General features: G+C 47.6%; 1 protein-coding gene across 2 annotated transcripts in view; it reads right to left on the bottom strand.

Annotated features, from left to right (window-relative positions):
* The window catches only part of MIIP (migration and invasion inhibitory protein), a 157796-nt gene that overhangs the window by 76233 nt on the left and 60939 nt on the right, over nucleotides 1-20624 (bottom strand). For both annotated transcript variants that reach the window (XM_069609904.1, XM_069609905.1), the window contains exon 2: nucleotides 19418-19948. In XM_069609904.1, coding sequence (XP_069466005.1) covers nucleotides 19418-19822 — 405 coding nt within the window. In that variant the 5' untranslated portion in view covers nucleotides 19823-19948. The remainder of the gene's footprint in view (nucleotides 1-19417; nucleotides 19949-20624) is intronic.

Below are 20624 nucleotides of genomic sequence, written 5' to 3' on the forward strand. Positions count from 1 at the left end.
TTGGGTTCGAAGATGCATAGAGGGCTCGACACCCCCAAGAGAGGCAATCTTCGCATTTTTCTGCCCCGCAGCAGTTACATACAAGGCTAGACTATGTCTGTCACACCAGAGATCCTGACAGAGATCACGCACGCTGAATACAAAGCGAGAGTCCTTTCGGAACAACTCGCCCTCGATCCTTGGATGGCAATATCGTCCCCCCCCGAGGGCAAGGATACCGACATGGTGCCTCAGAGCAGAGGCGCAGAGAGACCCCCTCTTTAGGGAGGATATGAGAGAGGAAATTGTTAACTATTGTGAGACAAATACTGGCAGTGTGGACTCGGCAGGCACATTGTGGGAGGCCTTCAAGGTAGTGATGAGGGGGGTAGCTATACTGAAATCCGAAGGACTGCAAGGGGGGATCCTGACTTATCTGCGGGAATCCGAGGGTGAATTGGAAAGGGCACTAGAGGGAGGAAATACTAAAGAAGACATTGAATTGATACTCAGGCTGCAGCAGAAATGTGCTGGGCACTGGGAGAGACTGGGTAACCTCAACTACAAAAAATATATAGAGACAGCATGCGGGAGGGGATAAACCAGGGAGGATTTTGGCATGGCTATATAAGAGTGAAACCCCTAGACCTACGATTAGAATAACAAGAGAAGACGGAAGGGTGGTTGATACTCAAGAGGGAGTTAACCAGGAGTTTGCAGACTATTACGAGTGGTTATATGGAGATGATGGGGAGGATAATCGCGTGACGATTGTAGAAACATTGGAGGATAAAGGATTGCCGCAGATTAGTGCTGGGGAAAGAGAGGAGTTGGATGCTCTGATTACTTTAGAGGAGTTAGAGGAGGTGGTGAGACAGTTGCCCACTAGTAAGACCCCGGGGGCTGATGGACTCCCAAGTGAATTTTATAAAGCATTTAAAGGAGAGGTGCTTCCCCCTCTGTTGGATATGTTGAATGAGGCATATGAACTGGGCAGACTGCCAGAATCACTTAGAGAAGCGATTATAATACAGCTACCCAAACCTAATAAGGCCGGGCAAAGCTGCGGTTCATACAGACCCCTGTCAATGTTAAACCAAGATAGTAAAATACTGACAGCTTTTTTGGCAAACAGATTGAGGAGGGTCATTGGTAAATTAATACATCCGGACCAGACAGGCTATGTCCCTAATAGGAATATATCTAACAATCTTAGAAGGCTCCATAGAGTCATTGAATATGGAAACGAGAATGACGGGGAACTGGCAATTGTGTCACTGGACACAATAAATGCCTTTAACTCGGTCAAATGGCCATGGTTGTTGGCGGCCCTGGCGGGCTATGGGATGGGTCCTGGATACTTAGTGGGCTAAAATGTTATACAGTGAATCACTAGCCAGAGTTAAAACTGGAGCAGTGATATCGGAAAGGTGGCAACTCCGTAGGGGCACCAGACAAGGCTGCCCATGGTCCCCTATGCTCTATTTATTGGCCCTGGCACCCTTAGCGATCTACTGGAGGCAACAATATGACATGATAGGCATCGCTGTGGGGGGTGAACGACATCCGATAACCTTATATGCAGATGATGTGTTGCATCTGCGACACCCGGAGGAAAACCTCTAATATATTTTGGAAGTAATGGAAAGATATGCGGGGATGTCTGGTATAGCGGTGAACCCTCAGAAGTCCAGCATGTTCCCATTAGGCGGATATAAAGGGATCCCCTTGGAACAACTACCGGTGTTACAGATAACATGGGTGGTTGGCACATTTTGCTATCTAGGGATAGATATATACCACACGGTGGAAGGAGCATAGATACAACACCGAGGTAGCCATTAAGAAAATCAAAAATTGTATGAGGTTCTGGGTAAAGCTGCCTTTAGCAATGATGGGGCGTGGGGCGATGTTGAAGATGGTGGTCCTGCCTAGGCTTCAACACTACTTTGTGAACATCCCGTACTGGATACCAAAGAAGTTCTTCACTAGACTGGATAGCATGTGTAGGGACTTCCTGTGGCATGGAACACGGAACAGAGTGGCTCTCTGGAAGCTACAGACTATGAGAGAGGGGGTATTAACTGCCTAATTATGACGTCTATTATGTAGCAGGCCAGCTGCAATATGTGGCCAAATTGCTCTGAGGAGAGTACCACGGAATCTAGGTTGTTTAGACAATATTGCGCCCCATTTTAATTAAGAGAAATTATGTGGCTGCCCAAGGCAGAGGTGGAGGGGCGTCCCAAGATGATGGAGGATGTGGCACAGGGCCTGCTAGATGATGGAGAACCCATCCCAGTGTTCCACTCAGGTACCACTGGTAGCACTAGCGGGTGGAGAAAAGCAATTACATATGATAATCAGGAACCATTGGGAACCGGTTGGGATAGCGACCATGGGAGATATGTGGCAAGAGGGGACCATAATAGATTTCGAGGTGTTGCCGGAGGAAACCGGGTTACATACAGGCCAGTATATCACGTATCATAGATTGGTGCAGAGAATGAAGAAAACATGGCCTGACCTGGTACCGGAGGAAGAACCAGATGCTACGATAGACTTCATATATGACATAGCAGAGGGGGGGGGCATGAGATATCTAGAATATACGAGATGGTGATGCCTAGCGTGGGGAAGGAAGTAATACAATTGAGGCAAGACTGGGAAGGAGAAGTGGAAGCCCCGATGGATGATGGGATGTGGGAACGAGCCCAACGGTATCATAGGAAGGTGTCGAGGAATGCTAGACTAAAGCAGATACAGCTGTATATAACACATAGAGCGTATATGACACCCCAAAGGATATCTAGGTTTAAAAATGCAGGACAAGCATGCCCCAAGTGCGATGAAGAGAATGTGGGCATGGTGCATATGTTTTGGTCATGCCCGGTTATTGAGCGCTTTTGGAGTGAAGTGGCACTCAAGCTATCAGAAAAAGGTATTAAGATCGTGGTGGATACAGTGTGGGCCTGCTTGTTAGGGGGGGTTCCCTAGGCCACGGAAACTTAAGCATGTGAGTAAACTAAAAGGACCTGGCATATGCACTTGCAAAGAGAACAATTGCTATGGGATGGAAGACATGCCACAAACCACGAGTTGAGGTATGGTGGAAGGATTTGCAGAAATGGGCGGAAGCAGAAACTATGGTATGGCAGGAAGCTAGCAATGCAGGCGGGGAGGAGGCGACAGACCCTGATGGCATGGAAAATATTAATAGCAGAATTATTTGGGTCAATGCGTGACCCAATGGAACCTATGGAAGAGAACACCCTGGCGCAAGACGCGGGAACTGAGCATTAGAGCAAATGGGCTCATAACGGGGTGGGATATGAGAAGCAGTGAACATAATCAAGTGATGTATAATTGAAATGTTATTGTATGCACTGCAAGTTTGGTTTGTATTGTTTGTTAAATAATTTAAAAAAAAATACATGTGGGTTACAGCGTGGCGCATTCACGTCCGGTGACTGTTTGCAGCGCTTTCCGTGGCGAGTTAAGTGGAAGTTGTGTGACGAACAATCAATGTCTGGGCCCCCCCCAACCCCCATGTATAAGTTGGTCCACCATGACGGCGACTTTCTACACCATTATATTCACTTTCAAATCCTTTGAGAATATATATATATATATATATATATATATATATATATATATATATATATATATATATATATATATATATATGGTTGGTGCCTCTCTTTTACTCCTCACCTTCTGATAGTGCACTTGTGGCTACTTTCCCGTGTACATTGAAATAAGTGTTCCTGTTCTCCGAACTCAAATGCATATTTGTGCCAGCAGATGTCCTCATTCATATATATCTCCGGTCCGCCATTGGTGGTTGACTTGTATGGCGAACTGGGCTTGGCCTTTGATGGAGTTTTTCCACACCTATAAGAACAGTGGTGGCACTTTTAATAACAGCTGTGATATGCATGATAACAGCTTTGCAGTCTTAAACAACGATCAACAGTACACTATATTGGATTTAAAAATCACCTAAAAATGGTTCCTTTAAATTCCAGAGCGTTTGGACCCCATTCGTCTGACACATTCATACTGCACTCCAGTGTACTCCTACACCCCAGTACGGTTAATTCCCAGTGACAAGTCCAACCTGTGGAACATAAAGGTTTGTGGAAGTTAAGTCTACTGGCAAAGATACTGGTTGGTCTGAATACTGTTATCACAGCAATCCCTTCTTACATTTACATTTAGGAATTCACAGTCTGAACAGGTTGACCAGTTGGAACCATTAGCAACTTTAGCCCTGATGATGGACTTATAATTCGTCCAAAACGCGTTGGCAAAACAAAGAACGATTGGTGCCATTTGGGACAATTTACATTCGAACCAAGGGTTTTCTCACATGACTAAATGTGGATGTTGTGAATTGCTGTAGATATGCATCAAAATATATTTTTGTTGACATAATTGTGATTGTCGTCAATGTTGAGATAGACGCCAAGTGAAGGCGGTCCTATTTATAAAAAGATGTTTGTTTGGTTTTTAAATATGTTGGGATGTGCGAATTGCCTAACAGTTGTTAAAAGAAAGATGCTTTGATCATTTGAATTAAATATTTTGTTTCTCTGAAATTGACTTTCTCGTGCCTAGTTAAGTCAAATATACAGATTCAGTATATAACTGTTTTATATATATTTGAACACCCAACTCTACCCTCCTTCTGAGGTTACTGAATTTTTTCTCTTAAGGTTCACATACTATTATTTATATCCTTGACTTTACATTTATTACAATCGGAACTTAGGTTCCTTAGGAGTGCATATGGGGTTATCTTGTGGCGACACACAATTTCGTTTTGCAGCTTTTGAGTGTGCCAGTGACCGTGCGGAGCTTGGAACATTTCATCGCAGACAGGCAGAAGTGAAAAAGGAGCCGTGCAGATAAAACAGACACTTCAAACTCTTATGAAAGTGATTGTGTAATTGAGGAGAGCGTGGAATGAAAGTAGATTATCTCTGACTGTTTGGACAAGAATAGGCCATCACTTTCAAATGAGTCATTGTTATTTTTAATTCGCACACTGTGAAGTAACAAAAGGAAATATTCTGCAATGTATGTGTATATTTTGTCCTTTAGATAACCGCAGCAGTGTTGAGGCTTTGGTAAGAGCACATAACTGTGTAATCATGAAATGTAATGTTGATTCTTTTTATTATGTATCTGGGTCACAAATAATAATTGCAGTAACAAAAGCAAAGTTGGTGTTGCCAGTTTTTTTTCCTTCCTTTCTCATGTGTCTGATGGCCACTATTTAGGTGGGAAGATAATCAAGAGGCACTCTAGTGCTTGCACCACTGTTGTAAAGTAAGAAAATATATAGGCAAGCTAGAAAGCTGGTGTGTTGTAAGAGTGCGTTCAGCCATGCATGTTGGGGCTGCCCGGGGCCCTTCAAGGGCATAAGCTAATGTCATAGATAACTTATGCACAATTCTTACATCATTTATGACATTACTGGGTTCCTTCTAAATGTGCTAAGCCTGGGTGTATGACTACAGTCAACCCTAGTATAGGGCATAGTTATAAAAGAGGGAAGGTTGGTCTTATCATATAGGGCAGTTTTATGAATATGCTCACCACTAATTTGCCACCATAATAAGATAGTGCCAATTTTACCGCCAGAATACCATGATACTAAAATACCACCAGGTTAGGTAATAGCCCAAAGACAAAACCTCCAACAGGACATCTCCCCTGACCATCCTGGAGCTCTGGCCACGCTGCATTACAGCTTTTCCCTCGAGGAAGGGATGGTGACCCTGCCAGGGATCCCTGGGACTGCTGCTGGACTTGGGGACGATCACCCCACATGCGAGTCAGGCACCCATGGCAGTGGTCCGCACCCCCGGCCTTCCTGGGCCCTGGCTTGGTTGCGTTACAGCTTTTCCCTCTGGGGAGTGATGGGGACTGAAATACCTGAGGGTATCTCACATAGTGAGCCTCGAGAAACCCTTATTCAGGTGGCCAGCGAAGGGCTGATCCGCTCTGATCCCAACTCTGGGGGTGGAGCCAGAGGGTTGTACTTAAGGGAATAACCCACGGGAGATGCAGTATTGTATCGGAGAAGGAGGGCAAAATCCTTAAAATCTTCATAGGCTGTACTACATCTGCCTCCCTTCCTCCCATTAGATCTCGCCTATCCCAAACAGACCTTCCCTTACATAACCGGTAAAAACCCTAGGAGCCCAAACCCTGTGGCACTTCAAAACCGCATATCCCAAAATCCCTGTTTTTCTGTTCCCTACCCGCATACTCGCGGTCATTCATTTCCACGCCCCTCTAGTCATTATTTCCCACACTCCCTATCTCCTCAGACATAACACTTCCAATCCCACAATCCCCCTTGTTTATTTCAAAATAGGAAACCTGGTCACTTCCCTCTGCCACATAACTATCAGTTTCACCCTTCTAAGTTCATCAAACCCCCTGGTACAAACATAATTTCATAGAACACCTCTTCCCCTGTCTGTCCCGCAAGATACTGGAACACTAACCCCCCCCTCCCCCCCACCCTCTTTTATGACACAAGCCACAACCGACAACGGACAACGGACTGGTAATAAAACGGTTTACCTGGCATGTCCCGACACAAGGGTCAGGCAATTGACTTAAATCACACACACCTGACGGCCCTTTCTTTTCTCCACAGGGATAAAAGGTGGAGCAAGAGAGCACAGTACGAACAAGGCAGACCACACGACAAGACAGCTATCCGGGTCCTGCAGTTCAAGAGGAGTAAGGCAGCAAATATCAAGAGGCTGACGAAGAGAGATAGGACCTTGCCCTTTGACAGAACCCTGCGAACCCTCCGCTGACAGAAACATAAGACCGAGGACAATAGCCCAAGTGTGCTGCAGCAGATGTCAAAGGTACACAGAGCGTAAAAACACCGATAAGCCGGAGCGAGGGAGTCTCCTGCTTCTGTGGTACCAGCCTTGACTCCAGTGAAAAGGAAAGCTGAGCAGTTCATCAAAGCCAGTGAGTCGATTGGGGGGTGGAGGGCGATAAGAACCGGGCTTTGGTTAATGAAAGTCTCAAAGTGAGAAAGTTCAAAATTGTAAAGGGGAGACCAGCTGCAGTAGGGTACCGCCACCACGTGGGTGCTGCTCTGAAGAAACTCTGATCTCCATCGGAGTAAAAACTACAGAAACCAGAAGGCCATAGGAGAGCCGCCAAGATAGGTCAAAGTGGTCATATAGGAGGTCAAGCAAAATCTGTATACAGTCGAAGGCCTTTGATCTACAAACTATAAAGAAAGCAAGGGAAGTGAATACCACAAACCTTGTAAGTGAATGTAAATATGAAGTTGGCAAGTGTGAACCCGACCGAGGGATGCTCACGAGAAGGGAACAATTCTAAAGTCCCAAGAAACAGTGTGTTGACAAGAGTGAACCCAACCGAGGGATGTCCACTGGAACTGTTTAAAAGGACATTGACATTTGAGAAGGGTCCGAGCCCGAACAAGGGAGATCCAGGGGTGTATCCATCACCTGAAAGAAGCCAAAGGGAAGGGAGGCTGAAATCACAGAGGGGTCTGCGCCCGAACAAGGGAGATCCAGGAGTGAATCTATCACACGAGAAATACATAGAACAGAACTTTATGTTTATTTGCGGTTTTGATTATTTGAGAATCTACGAGGCCTTCGGAACTAGGGGACGCAGCCACTGAGGCCCCGATATCGAGAGGAAGAGGGGAACCCAGGGGTGAGAAATCCTTGCCCAAAGTGAAATCAGGAAACAAACTCATTTTTGTTGAAGGAACTTTTGTCATTCATGTCAGGCCCTCGAAGGCAAGGGACTTTCAAGAGAAACAAGACTTGGCCATTGAGGCCCCCCATAAGCTGGAACGGAACTGTCAACTCATGCTGGGGAAGCTAGAGTGTGTGCTGTGCTCCAAGATACAACCTTACCCAGTGCTCAAAACGTGGGGGAAGGGAGATCCAAGATCCAAGCTACCGCATCATGACATTTTTTAAGAACACTATTTTCCTTTGAAAACCATCCCACACCCTTTCTGTATTAGTTGTACGGTTTGGCAGTAGGCTTCTCAGTATAGGCCCTTTTATTTGGACACAACACCATAAGGACTGCCTTATTTTGGTATTGATGGTCGACGCTTGCTCCCATCTTATATTTAGGCTTAGAATAGGGGTTTTCCAACCTGCATACAGTTTAATAAACACCCTTGAACTGTGATCACTTGTGTCTTTGTTGCCACCATGAGTTTCTTACAGGACCCTGGCCGTGGATGGCCTTCTGCACGGTCAACCCACATGGGAGACAGGCACACAATGCCAGGGGTCACACCCCCGACTGTCCTGGAACATTGGCTGTGCTGCGTTACAGCATATCCCCTCCGGGGAGGGGCAGTGACCCTGCCAGGGCTACTATCCCTCCGGGGAGGGACAGTGACCCTGCCAGGGCTACCTGGGGCTGCAGCTGGACTTGGGGACGGTCAACCCTTTTTCTTTTCCGCCCAGGTAAGCTCACCCACACATGTGAGGTACCGTTTTCATCGGAACGCCTGTTGGAACGCGTTAAGGTATGACATGTGTTGTTGCGGGTGTGTTTCGGTGGTTTCCTGGTGGCAAATGTCTGAACATTGTGTTTTCTTCCCTATATTTTGGACTTTGCCAGGCCTTGTGTGTAACAGATTATAAAGGCGATTCACGCAAGTCAGACCTCTTTGGATTCCTACGGGTGTCTTCTTTTCAGAAATGCCTGGGTTCCTGGTTTTCCTTGGTGGCTGCAACACCCAAGGCCCAAATCTGTGGGTTGTCCACAAGACCGAATACAGTAAAAACGTGGTCTTCCCATGCGCTTTGGTGTACCAATGGTTTAGCCTTTTCCCTTTGCACCCAGGTAAGTGCACCCACACATGCGAGGTACCGCTTTTGTCGGGACACCTGTGGGAACGTGCGAAGGTAGGGCACGTGGTGTTGCCAGCGTGTTACGGTGGTTTACTGGTGGCAAATGTCTGAACATTTTGCGTTTTTTTCCCTACATTTTGGACTTTGCTGGGCCCTGTGGGTAATACATTCCAGGGCGGTTGTGGATAATGATGACAATGCATTACTTACCGTAAAAGCATTTCTGATGGTTGTATCTGCTTAGATTCACATGCTGTGCATAAGTTCGACATCCAGTGGTCACTGCGGAGTATTGCATTTTGTTTTTCGTAGTCGAAAAGGGGACGTCAACAAGGCGTGTCTGTAACACTATCCCTATAGTGACGTGCGTTGTACCCACAATCGCTCACGCGTCGAGGTCCCTCTGTATTTTTTCTGCCCTGAGGGAGCCTTCTAAACGTGAGTGAGTACAGAAAAGAGAGATGTAGAAAGATGTCTATGTTCCTTCCATCCGAGCGGGGAGGAAGGGTGGGCGCATGTGAATCTAAGCAGATACAACCATCAGAAATGCTTTTACGGTAAGTAATGCATTGTCTTCTGAGGTTTGTTAATCTGCTTAGAATCACATGCTGTGCATAGAGTAGCGAGCAGTACCCGGAGTTGGCGGTGGGTTATGAGAAGGAACAGTAGAGAAAAGATGTCTTAATACTGCCTGTCCCACCTGGGAGTCAGATCTAGAGTGTGCATCTAGGCAGTAGTGTTTTGTAAAGGTGTGCACAGAACTCCAGGTAGCCGCTTTGCAGATGGACTCAAGGGGAACATTTGCAATGAATGCTATGGATGCCCCAGTGCCTCGAGTAGAATGTGCTCTTGGCTTGAAGGGTAGTTCTCTCTTAGCAAGAGAGAAACAGAGTGATGCATTGAACAATCCCATCTAGATATAGTGAACTTTGAGACTGCATCTCCTTCTCTTCCTGCTGCCACCGAGACAAAGAACTGATTAGTCTTTCTCAGTGGCCTGGTTCTTTCCATGTAGAACATGACAGCTCTGCGTACATCCAGTGTATGCAGACTTTTTTCTCCCAAGTTGGAAGGGTTTTGAAAGAACGTTGCTAGTTCTATTGACTGGTTTACATGGAATTTCGAGATGAATTTCGGTGCAAACCTTGGGTGTGTGCGTAGAACCACCTTATCTTTGTGAACTGTTACGAAGGGGTCTAGAACAAAAAGAGCCTGTAGTTCACTTACTCTCCTAATGGAGGTGATAGCTATTAGGAAAGCAGTCTTAAGAGTGAGGTCCTTAAGAGTTGCCTTGTGCATGGGTTCAAATGGCGAGCCCACGAGTCTGGAAAGTACCACATTTAAGTCCCATCCGGGAGCTGGGTTAGCTATCGGAGGGTGTATTCTCTTTACCCCCTCCATGAAGGCCTTGATAACTGGGATCTTCCACCACGACACTTTAAGTTGGGAAGTGGTGTATGCAGAAAGTGCCGCCAGGTGGACCTTAATGGAATTGAACACTAGACCTGAATCCAATAAATGGGTCAAGTGCAGAACAATATGTGTGGGAGAGCAGTCAACCGGGTTGATGCTCTTTCCTCTACACCAGATGACAAATCTTCTCCACTTGCTAGAATAGCAGTGGCGAGTATTAGGTTTTCTGGCTTCCCCGAGGATGTCCATACATATCTGCGGGAGTTGTAGATGTCCAAATTCTATGATCTCAGGAGCCAGGCTGCTAAATACATGGTCTGAGGGCATGGATGCAGTGTCTTGCCCTTGTCCTGTGACAGCATGTTGTACGGGCAGAGAAGTTTCACTGGGGGAGATAGGGACATCTCCATCAAGTGAGAACCATGGCTGCCGGGCCCACATCGGGGCCACTAGTATCATGGTAACGTGTTCCTGGTGCATCTTGTGCACAACTTTGTTGAGAAGGGGAGTCGGGGGGAAAGGCGTAAACAAATTTCCCTGACCATTGAATCGACAGACTGTTCCCGTTGGTTCTGGGGGTACCTGGAGGCGTAACTTTGGCATTGTGAGTTCTACAGAGTTGCAAACAGGTCTATTTCGGGGAATCCCCATTGCGTGAAGACATCTAAGACGATGTCTTCGTGCAATCGCCATTCGTACTCTTCGGGCAGGGGAAGTCTCTGCTGAGTTTGTCTGCTAGCAGATTGAGTTCCCCTGGTACGTGTTGTGACAGTAGGAACATGTTGTGTCTGAGAGCCCACTTCCATATATTCTGGGACAGCTTGGACAGTCCTGGAGAGTGGGTGCCCCCCCCCCTGCTTGTTGATGTAGTACATGGCTGTGGTGCTGTCTGTAAGGACCATCACTGTCTTCCCTTGTAGGTGTTCTTGGAAGGCTTTTAGTGCTTTGAACACCGCCAGTAGCTCCAGTAGGTTTATGTGCTTGGATGCTACGCTCGGAGTCCGCACTCCGTGAGCAGTCTGATGGGATAGGTGTGCCCCCCCATCCTGTGAGGGATGCGTCTGTGGTTAGAGTGGCCTCCACCGCGGGTGTGGCAAAGGGTTTCCATATTATCAGGTTTTCCTTTGTCCACCACCGTAGCGAGAGAACCAAGGCCTGCAAGACCACCACTAGATTGTCCCATTGTCCGCTGGCCTGACACCACTGGCTGTTGAGCCACTCCTGCATTGGGCGCAGGCATGCGTGAGGTACCAAATAAATACACGACGCCATCATTCCTAGCAAGCGCATCGCTTTGCTCACTGTCACCTCTCGACCTGCCACATATTGGGGGATCTGAAACAGCATGTTTTGGACCCGCTCGTTGGAGGGGAAGACAAGGCCGTCCTTTGTTCGAATTAGAGCCCCAAGGAATTGTTTGACTTGGCTGGGGTCTAAGCTGGACTTCTTCTCGTTGATGGAGAAGCCCAGTTGGAACAAAAGGTCTACAGTCTTTTGGGTGTTTGAGAGAAGCATGTCTCGTAAGAATCCTCGGTTATGAGCCAGTCGTCGAGGTAAGGGTATACTGGGATGGATAATCTGCGCACATGGACCGCTGCCACTGCCAGTACTTTCGTGAATACCCTTGGTGCAGATGCTATGCCGAAGGGTAGCACTCTGAACTGGTAGTGTTTGCCCTCTATCATAAACCTGAGGTATTTTCTGTGCGCTGGCAACATTAAAATATGAAAGTATGCATCTTTCATGTCCAGTGTTGTCATGTAATGTAATCTCCCTGTGATAGCAGTAGGATCACTTCCTGTAAGGTCACCATACGAAACTTTTGGGGTTTGACAAACTTGTTCGCTGGGCGCAGATCTAATACAGGGCGCATGGTTAGATCATTTTTGGGTACAAGGAAGTACACTGAATAAATACCTTCTGTTACCTGAGATAGAGGCACAACCTCTATGGCTCCTTTTTCCAGCAGTTGGTCCACTTCTTGGAGAAGGATGGCGAGGTGTTCTGGTGTCATGCGGCGTCCCCTCGGGGGTCTGTATGCTGGGGAACTGTTGAACTCTATACAGTAGCTGCGGGTAACGGTGGAAAGTACCCAGCGGTCTGATGTTATTCCCTCCCATGCTGGAAGAAAGGATGCTAACCGGCCCCCGACCGGCGTTGCATGAGAGGGGACGCGAATCTTCGCGTCACTTGGTGGTGTTGGTGGCTTGGGAGTCTCTGGGGGTGGAACCCCGGCCTCTCCCTTTGCCACGGCATTGACCGCTCCGATTGTACTGGCCACTATTACCTTGGTAGTTGCTGGCAGAATATTGTTGTTGGTTTTGTTGCTGGCGTTGTCCACGAAACAAGCGCTTATTACCAAATCCCCGCCTGTTAGGGGGCTTTGAAATTTGGTCTAAGGTCTTTATTGTGTCAAATTCTTTCTTCGCGTTCTCCAGGACGTCATCCACTGCTCTCCCAAAGAGGTTGGACTCCTCTATGGGCTTATTAATAAGGGATGCTTGTGTTTCTGCCTTAAATCCGGAATTGCGAAGCCAGGCGTGACGCTTCAGCAAAATTCCTTGTACCAAAGTGCGGCCAGCCTCTCTGCTGCATCGAGGGTATTCTTGACGATTCTTTGGTTGACCAGAGAGCCCTCGTTAACTGTAGCCAGCAAACGAGTCCTTAGGGGGTTCGGGAACTTCTTCAATGTCCTGTTTGAGCTTTGCCCATTGAACATCAGCGTAGCTTGCCAATAGGGTATTATTATTGGCAATTCTGGTAGAGAATGCTGCAGAGGTGGTGATTCTCTTGGCTAGGGCATACAGCTTCTTCCCCTCTTTATCTGGGGGTGCCTCGCTGGTAGATAGTGGGACTCCTGCCCTTTTCCTGGTGTTGGTCACGACCAGGGAGTCCGGGATTGAATGACCCTTAATATATAATGGGTCTGATTGAGAGGGAGAGAACAGTTTCTCAATCCTCAGATTGACCCCTCTCACCAATGCAGGAGTGGAAAGAGAAGGGGTAATACGTCTTAACTGAGGCGAGGATGGGGATAATTTGGCTAGTGGGGGAGTTTTCCTTGATAATCCTCTCCACAAAATCGGTGTCTGGGGTGATCTCCCCAGTTTCAATTTCAAAACGTGCTGCTGCCTTCTTCAGCAGTGCATTGAAGGTGGGTTGATCAACAACAGGCAAAGGGTTCCTGACTGGTGTAGTTTCAGTAGACCGGATGACTATACTGCTACTGCCTGTGTCCGTCGACCTAGCTGGTGACTGCCAGGGATTTGGGTCGCCCTCGCCTGTGTCCTCCGGGAATCCCTCCTCACCTAGGTTAGTGTCCTCGTGAAAACCTTCCTCTTCTTGTTGGTCTTCAACATAGGTGAACTCATCTTCCTCCTGGAAGAAGGTGTCTTCCTCAGTGAGATTGTAAGAGTACATGTCCTCCTGTATGGGGTTATAAAACTTCTGGCATTTAGCCCTTGGACTCTCCAGGGGTGTCTCCCTTGGTCTCTTGGGTGCCCTGTCTTCTGGGATGGACATGAACCGGTCTAGTTTATCAATACAGGTCTGGAACCTTTCAAAAGGTCCACTGAGGTCGGCCAGGACGGTCTGGGAATGAAAAAGGAGTTTCTTCCTCCTGTAGTTGTCTGGTTCTGTCCCATAACATCAAAGATAGTGATCCTTTGCCTTCTGAGTAGCCTTCTCGCTGGCTAGGGCCTTCCGTCGGCATCAGGAACTGGCCTGATCTGTTTTCCGGCGCTTCGGTGTATCTTTGGCCTTGTGCACGGTTTTCGGCGTCTCACTCGCCGTACGTCTCTGGCCGTCCTTAGATGCTATGCCCGCAAGGCTTTCGGCGATCATTCTCTCTTCCGAGGGATCGGTCGCCGTCGCGCTATGTAACGTCGAGCCTTTGCTCGTCGAGTCCTTGCTGGCAACGTGAGCGCTCTTACGATGCACGTCGCCGGAGGTTTTGGTGTTAGCGCCCTTATTTTTTAGAATGCCCAGTCGCCTGTCGCGGAGGCGGTGGCGGGGAGGGCTGACGACCCTTACGGGTGCCGGCGTCCCCGTTGGCGCTATGGCTGCCTTCGGCGAATGCGTGCCAGGGGGTATGTGCTTTGGTGTTTTTCCATGTGCGTCCTTGTCGCTGGGGTGTTCATCCCCCATAAGCTGGCTTGTCGGGGCCGGGGCCGGACGACGAGGAGCGTGAACGCTCCTTTGAGAGGTCTACAGCCTCCGTTACGGGGACCGTGTAGTTATTGTCCTCGTCACACTCGGCGGCGGCGGCAGCGGGCGAGGAGTCAGGCCTAGACATGGCATAGGCCACCCACCTTTTGACCCTGCGGTCTTTTAGAGTTTTGGGCTTTAGTAATTTACAGGCCGGGTTGCACCGTTTGTGCTCATCCTTCCAGGTATATTTACCCTTGCAAGGCGGGCAAAACCTAAATGGCGTCCTCTCCATAGCGGAGGGCAAAAAGTGTGACTACGACCTTGAAAGAGAGGGAGGGGAAAGAGAAAGGCATTCTTAAAGAGAAGAAAGAAGGACCACAAAACCCCACTATCCCTACTGTGTATGGCCGGCGAGGCCAGGCCACGTGTTCGGCAGCGCCGAAGGATCCCCTCCGCTCGTCCTTCCGTCGAAGATCTTGCTCGGCAGAGAAACAGCTCTGCGTCGAGGGAGGGATCTACGTTATTGATATTAATGACAAACGACCAAAGGTGGAAGAAACTATTTTGCAATGTCTCTCTAGGAGCTCCGCATAAAGGCGACCAGTAGCTGGGCGGAAAAAAACAATCTGAGGGACCTCGACGTGTGAGGGATTGTGGGTACAATGCACGCCACTATAGGGATAGTGTTACAGACACGCCTTGTCAACGTCCCCTTTTCGACTACGAAAAACAAAATGCAATACTCCGCAGTGACCACTGGATGTCAGACCTATGCACAGCATGTGATTCTAAGCAGATTAACAAACATCAGAAATGTCATTTATAACGCTCCTGTACACAAGTGTTTCTAGGCCCAACAAGAGAGGGAAGATCTTATTAGGCCTTGTGTCATTCAGATCGTGCAAGTGCGAGAACGAGAAGTGCAAGGGTAAAGGTAGGGGGTGAAGTGCAAGGGAGAGGGGAGCGGAGGGGAAAACAGGACAGCAATGCTCTGAGTAAGTACAGCCAGGGCAGCGCGGCTCTGGTTAGTGAAAGGAACTCTAGGGTTACAGTTACAGCCCTTAAGTGCGTGGTAGGCCGAGAGGCAGTGCAAGGGGGACTGATCAAGAAAGAGCCTGGAACCCAGTGAGACTCCGAGGGTAGCCAAGCAACAAGTCGGTACAGTAGAAAGAGAGGTCGGAAGGGGAAGAGAGAGAGAGAAAGCAGAGAAGAGGAAGGTTTTGAGCTGCTTCTGGAACTTCAGGTGGTCCAGCTCAAGTTTGAGAGGGGCAGAGAGCCATTCCAAGAGAGGCACCTCCAGAGGAGAGCGATCTACCCCCCAACTCACTGCCTGGATAAGCGTCTAACCCTTAGAGAGTTGGAGGTGGCTGTGCAAAGGGCTCGAGAAGGAAGGCATTTTGGAGGAGAGCGTTGGAATCAGTGTGTCCCCCTGGCCCAGAAAGCCTTGTGGACAATGCAAAGGGTCTTGAACTTGATCCTTGCAGCCACCGGGAGCAAGTGCAGAGATTTCAGGGCTGGAGAGATACAGCACCTGCGCCTGAGGCCAAGAATAAGTCTTGCAGTCCTGTTCTGGATTAGTTGCAGAGGGCATAGAGGAAGGTAGATTGGGAAAGAGGCTGTTGCAGTAGTCCAGCCTAGAGAGAACTGGAGCTCCAGAGACAGTGATCTTCTGGGGTAAGTGAGAAAGGGAAGAGTCCTTTTGAGGAGGTGCAGCTGGTAGTGGGACTTCTTGGAGACGTCCGGGATGTGAGGAAAGAGAGAGAGTGGAGTCGAAGCTGACACCAGGGTTTTTTGCCTCGCAGGAATGCGAGGGAAGAGGGCCCAAGGCGGGCGGCCAGAGTGAGAGAGGGGAAAGCAGGGGTGGGGGTCCCCGTGAGAAGGCTCTCTGTCTTACTGGCATTAATGCAGAGATTGTTGGAGGTGCACCAATCCTGAATTGTGGATAGACAGTCAGGAATGAGCGAGAGAGAGAGAGGAGAGGAGGCTGAGGGGATCCTGAAGGAAAGCCGAGTGTCATCCGCATAACGCAAAGTTAGAGGAGCAGGTAGAGCTCAAGTGGGTTAAAGGGGCCAAGTAGAGGTTGAAAAATCAGGGTGAGAGGATAAAGCCCTGGAGAATGCCACAAGTAGAGAGAGAAAGAGACCAAGTTGGACCTGAGAGGGGCAGTCCAAGAGAAAGGAGATCAGCCACTCCAGGGCCCGATCTGTGATGCCCAGGTTCTCACAGAGTTGATTGATCAGGATGGCATGGTTGACCATGTTGATAGCAGAGGAAGCATCAAGGAGGAGGATAGAAGGAATGCTGGAATCAAGGTTAGAGAGCAGATCTTCACAGGTGCCCAGGAGAGCAGTTTATGTGCCTCTGGCAGCTCTGAAACCAGACTGATGGTCATGGAGACAACCAACAGATACAGTGTGGAGAGTAAGCTGGGAGATGGCCATATTTTCCAAGCGTTTGCCCAGGAAAGGGGTGATAGAGATTTGGTGATAGTTTGCCAGGCAGGTAGATTCGGCAGACAGCTTCTTGAGGAGGGGGTGCACAAGGGAGTGCTTAAGAGGAGAGGGGAGGGGACGTTCCAGTGGTGAAAGAGGGACTACAGAAATCATCTAAGGCTGGAGCGATGCGGTCAACATGGTCCTTGATGGTTCTGGAGGAGCACGGCAGCACCTGTTTGGACGACACTTTCATAGATCGGATTTGTCTAGAAACCTCATCAGGTGTTGTCAGAGAAAATGAGAAAGGAGGAGAGGGAGAGATGGCCAAAGGGGGGCTGAGAGAGGAAGTGGGAGAGGAAGAGGAGATCGAGGACAAGATGTCCTGAGTTTTAGCAGAGCAATGAGAGGCCAGAGCCGTACAGAGAGCCTGAAAGGGAACAGGAGAGGTAGAGACTGCAAAAATATATTTTAGGGTGATGTGCGTAAATCAGACCTCTGGATTCCCACGGGTGTATTTTCAGAAATGTATGGAGATCTCAGTTTTCCTTGGTGGCTGCGACACCCCAGGCCCAAATATGTGGGTTGTCCACAAAGCCGAATCCAGTCTTCCCCAGGGTTGATGTACCAGTGGTTTAGCCTTTTCCCTTTGCGCCCAGGTCGGTGCACCCACACATGTGAGGTACCATTTTTATCGGGACACCTGTGGGAAGGTAGGACATTTGTTGTGGTCTCTTGGTTTTGATAACGTTTTCATACATTTCCTACTGCACTTTGTTACACAACCCTTTCATTTCCCAAATGAAATCCAGACTAGTTGCTGCTTTAGGCACTGCATGCTTCAAGTCATCTATCCTTCAAAAGTTCTACCTGTGCTCGTACAAAAAAAAAAAAAAAAAAAAAAAGTATGCTTGCCATTCTTCACCACATTCGTTTTCCTTATTTTCGAAAGCCAAGTACGTCTGTTTAGGCCGTCAGCATAAAAATCTGATGTACCATGGCTCATTTGGCTCATGGTATTGCTTGTTTTGTAAAAAAACGTGTGATTTCCTAACTGGAAGAGTCGGGGGAATGTAGCAGTGCTTAGCTTTTCTCAATACTCACGGAAGCCATTACCTTGCAAGTGCAAACATGACCAGCACATACTTTGATTTCCGTCACTTTTCTAGTTTCTTCCCAAACTATGGGAATTTTAAGTACATAGTTGTTGCCTGACCTGCGCAAATGACCCCTTCCTGAACTTGGCATCTTGTCTACTTTTCAGAAATGCATGCCTTCCTGTGTTCCCATTCAACCTGTTCTTAAAGGCTTGGAAAATAAGAAATAACCGCATGCTTGGCATTTTCTGAAAAAACACAAAATGTGGTAAATTTTGTGCTACTTTCTCACACCCCCCTACAGCAAAGGACTAATCCTTGTGGGAAGAATAGGGTGCAAACATGGCCATGATAGCACTTGTAACAAAAATGTTACAAGGGTTTGAATGGCGACAGACCGAAAATGGCCAAAAAAAAGGGCCCAGCACTGGGAGGGAAAACCATCAGCAGTTAAGGGGTTAAATGTTGCAGACTGAGTGAATACGTTTGTGGCAAACTGTCCGTTGTCGTGCTCTTATTAGGGCATCGTTCCTAGCATATGCTTTTCCTATAAAACCAGGAAGAGTAGCTTACCTCCTCTAAATCATGCAAATTAAAAGGAATACTTTTATAGGGTCAAACATAACCGCAGAATGTGCACTGTGCTAATCCTCTCCTTCGTTTTAAATTTATAAGTGTCTTCCCCCCAAAGCTCACACCAAGCAGAAGAAATTAAAAACGGTGATCGGTGTCCACTACCCTCCAGAAGGCCACCCATGAATGCCTGCAGCCTCTGCCATAGCCTTGCTCAAGCTCCCAGCCCACAAAGCATCATACTAGGCCCCACCCAATTCTCACAGCAGTACACATGCCCTCGTTACAAAAAAATAAATAAAATAAAAAAAAAAAAGAGGATTCCATGGATGTTGTCTCTAGTGTGGATCACACCCAGGATTCGGTACAGGGGAACTGTAAAAAGCACACGAACAGTCCTCTAGATACTTTGGATTTCATTATTACTGGGTTTTTGTCACAAAGGCTGGCCGTTGGTGCAAAGTACCTACATTAGCCCTCTCTGTATCAACACTCTACAGCTCGAGTGGTCCGAAAGGCCTTATGATCTGCAGTATGGCCTCTCTCGCAACACAATGCTACAGCTGTGAAGGCTGGACATTCCTAGGATCAGCTCCCTGTGCCCCAACAAGGTCATTGCTTGAGGTAGTTAGACAAACCTTAGCATAGACATTTCAGCTCCCTCTGCGATTGTTAGAATTTAACTCCGGTAGCAGGGCAGGACTGAGGTCCCAGATGAGCCTTCAAGGTCTACAGTGATTTCCAGCGCTGTGTGATTGGGCAGATGCGAGTGTGGAGGGGAGCATTATGGGTGATCTGGTCGATTAGCAAACTCTAATTTCAACAAAGCAAAGATCATAAGAGACCTAATATTCTCGCACATGGTCCTTTTTCTCACCTTGGTGTCTGGGCTTCGAGATGGGGCAAGGATAGGCTTTGGTGTACGAATCTCGTTAATCGCAAGTTCTCCTTGACGGTTGTTTCCATTATCCAGTAAACGCCCTGCATAAAGTATCGGCTCCAGATGTGACCGCTCGCCCTTAGCATCTGTAGAATGTTTTAAAGCAGAGGGCTTGGCTTTCAAATCTACAGACTGACTACAACCATACTTTATGGAATCTGCCGTTTCCCTTTGGTCTTGTTTCAAAAGGTTCAACACGCGTGTTCCTATCTTTGGAGGTTTCCTGAATGCCGGTAGGGCTTTCTCTTTGCAGATCTCCTTTCGTACATGGTCTCTTGGTTGTGAAGCTGCCACCTTTCTGGTCGAGTCTTTACACTTGTGAGACACAGGATGCTTATACATTTTCCGATCGGTTTGCCTCAACGAGCAGAGGGCAGTTTTAGCAAGTCTTTCCACACCAAACCAAATTAGGTTTTGCTGATTCTTGTCATTTTCACAAACCCTGGGGCTCAGTTGTTATTTGATGGTCTGGATGAAATGAATATAAACAGATTAGCACCCCAACAGGACGTGGTACAAATAACAGACTTGCACAGTGGGAAATTGAAAAGAATCAATGTTAATAAGATTGAATGTTCTCTCACTGGTTGAATCCTGCATGGTCAGTCTTAACCAAATCAATACACTTCACAGTCGAATGTTAACATTCATTACACTTTTTACATGTTCCCTGTATGCAAGAATGTAAACTTAGCTAGAATAGTTCATCCACAGATCAATAACATGGGGACTACTAGATATTTCAGCCACAAGCCCGAGCAAATAATTGCCAGAATATGCAAACCGAGCGCTGTACAGTGAATAAAATGTATTGCAAGTCAATGAAAAAGATATACAATATAAAGCTGCAACCTTAGTAACATCCACTAGAGGAGAGTGCTGTAAAAGAAGCCAGCCATGCACAATTTCAGTAGGAACGATCATGATTTGATTTTAACATTTACAAAGCGCATACCCCACAGGGTCCAATCAGGGACTGCATCTAGGCGCAGGAGTCAAACAGCAACTTTATCATGGACTACACAGAGCCATCATTTAAGTATTAAGTTAGTTGGTAGGACAAATTACATTAAAAGGTTGCTTCCTGAAGACAGATAGTGATGTACCCCGTCGGAGATTCGGCGGGAGAGAATTCCAGGACGAG

This window comes from Ambystoma mexicanum, chromosome 8 (genome assembly GCF_040938575.1).
Source record: "Ambystoma mexicanum isolate Mex_15411 chromosome 8, UKY_AmexF1_1, whole genome shotgun sequence".
In the NCBI taxonomy this organism is placed as follows: domain Eukaryota; kingdom Metazoa; phylum Chordata; class Amphibia; order Caudata; family Ambystomatidae; genus Ambystoma; species Ambystoma mexicanum.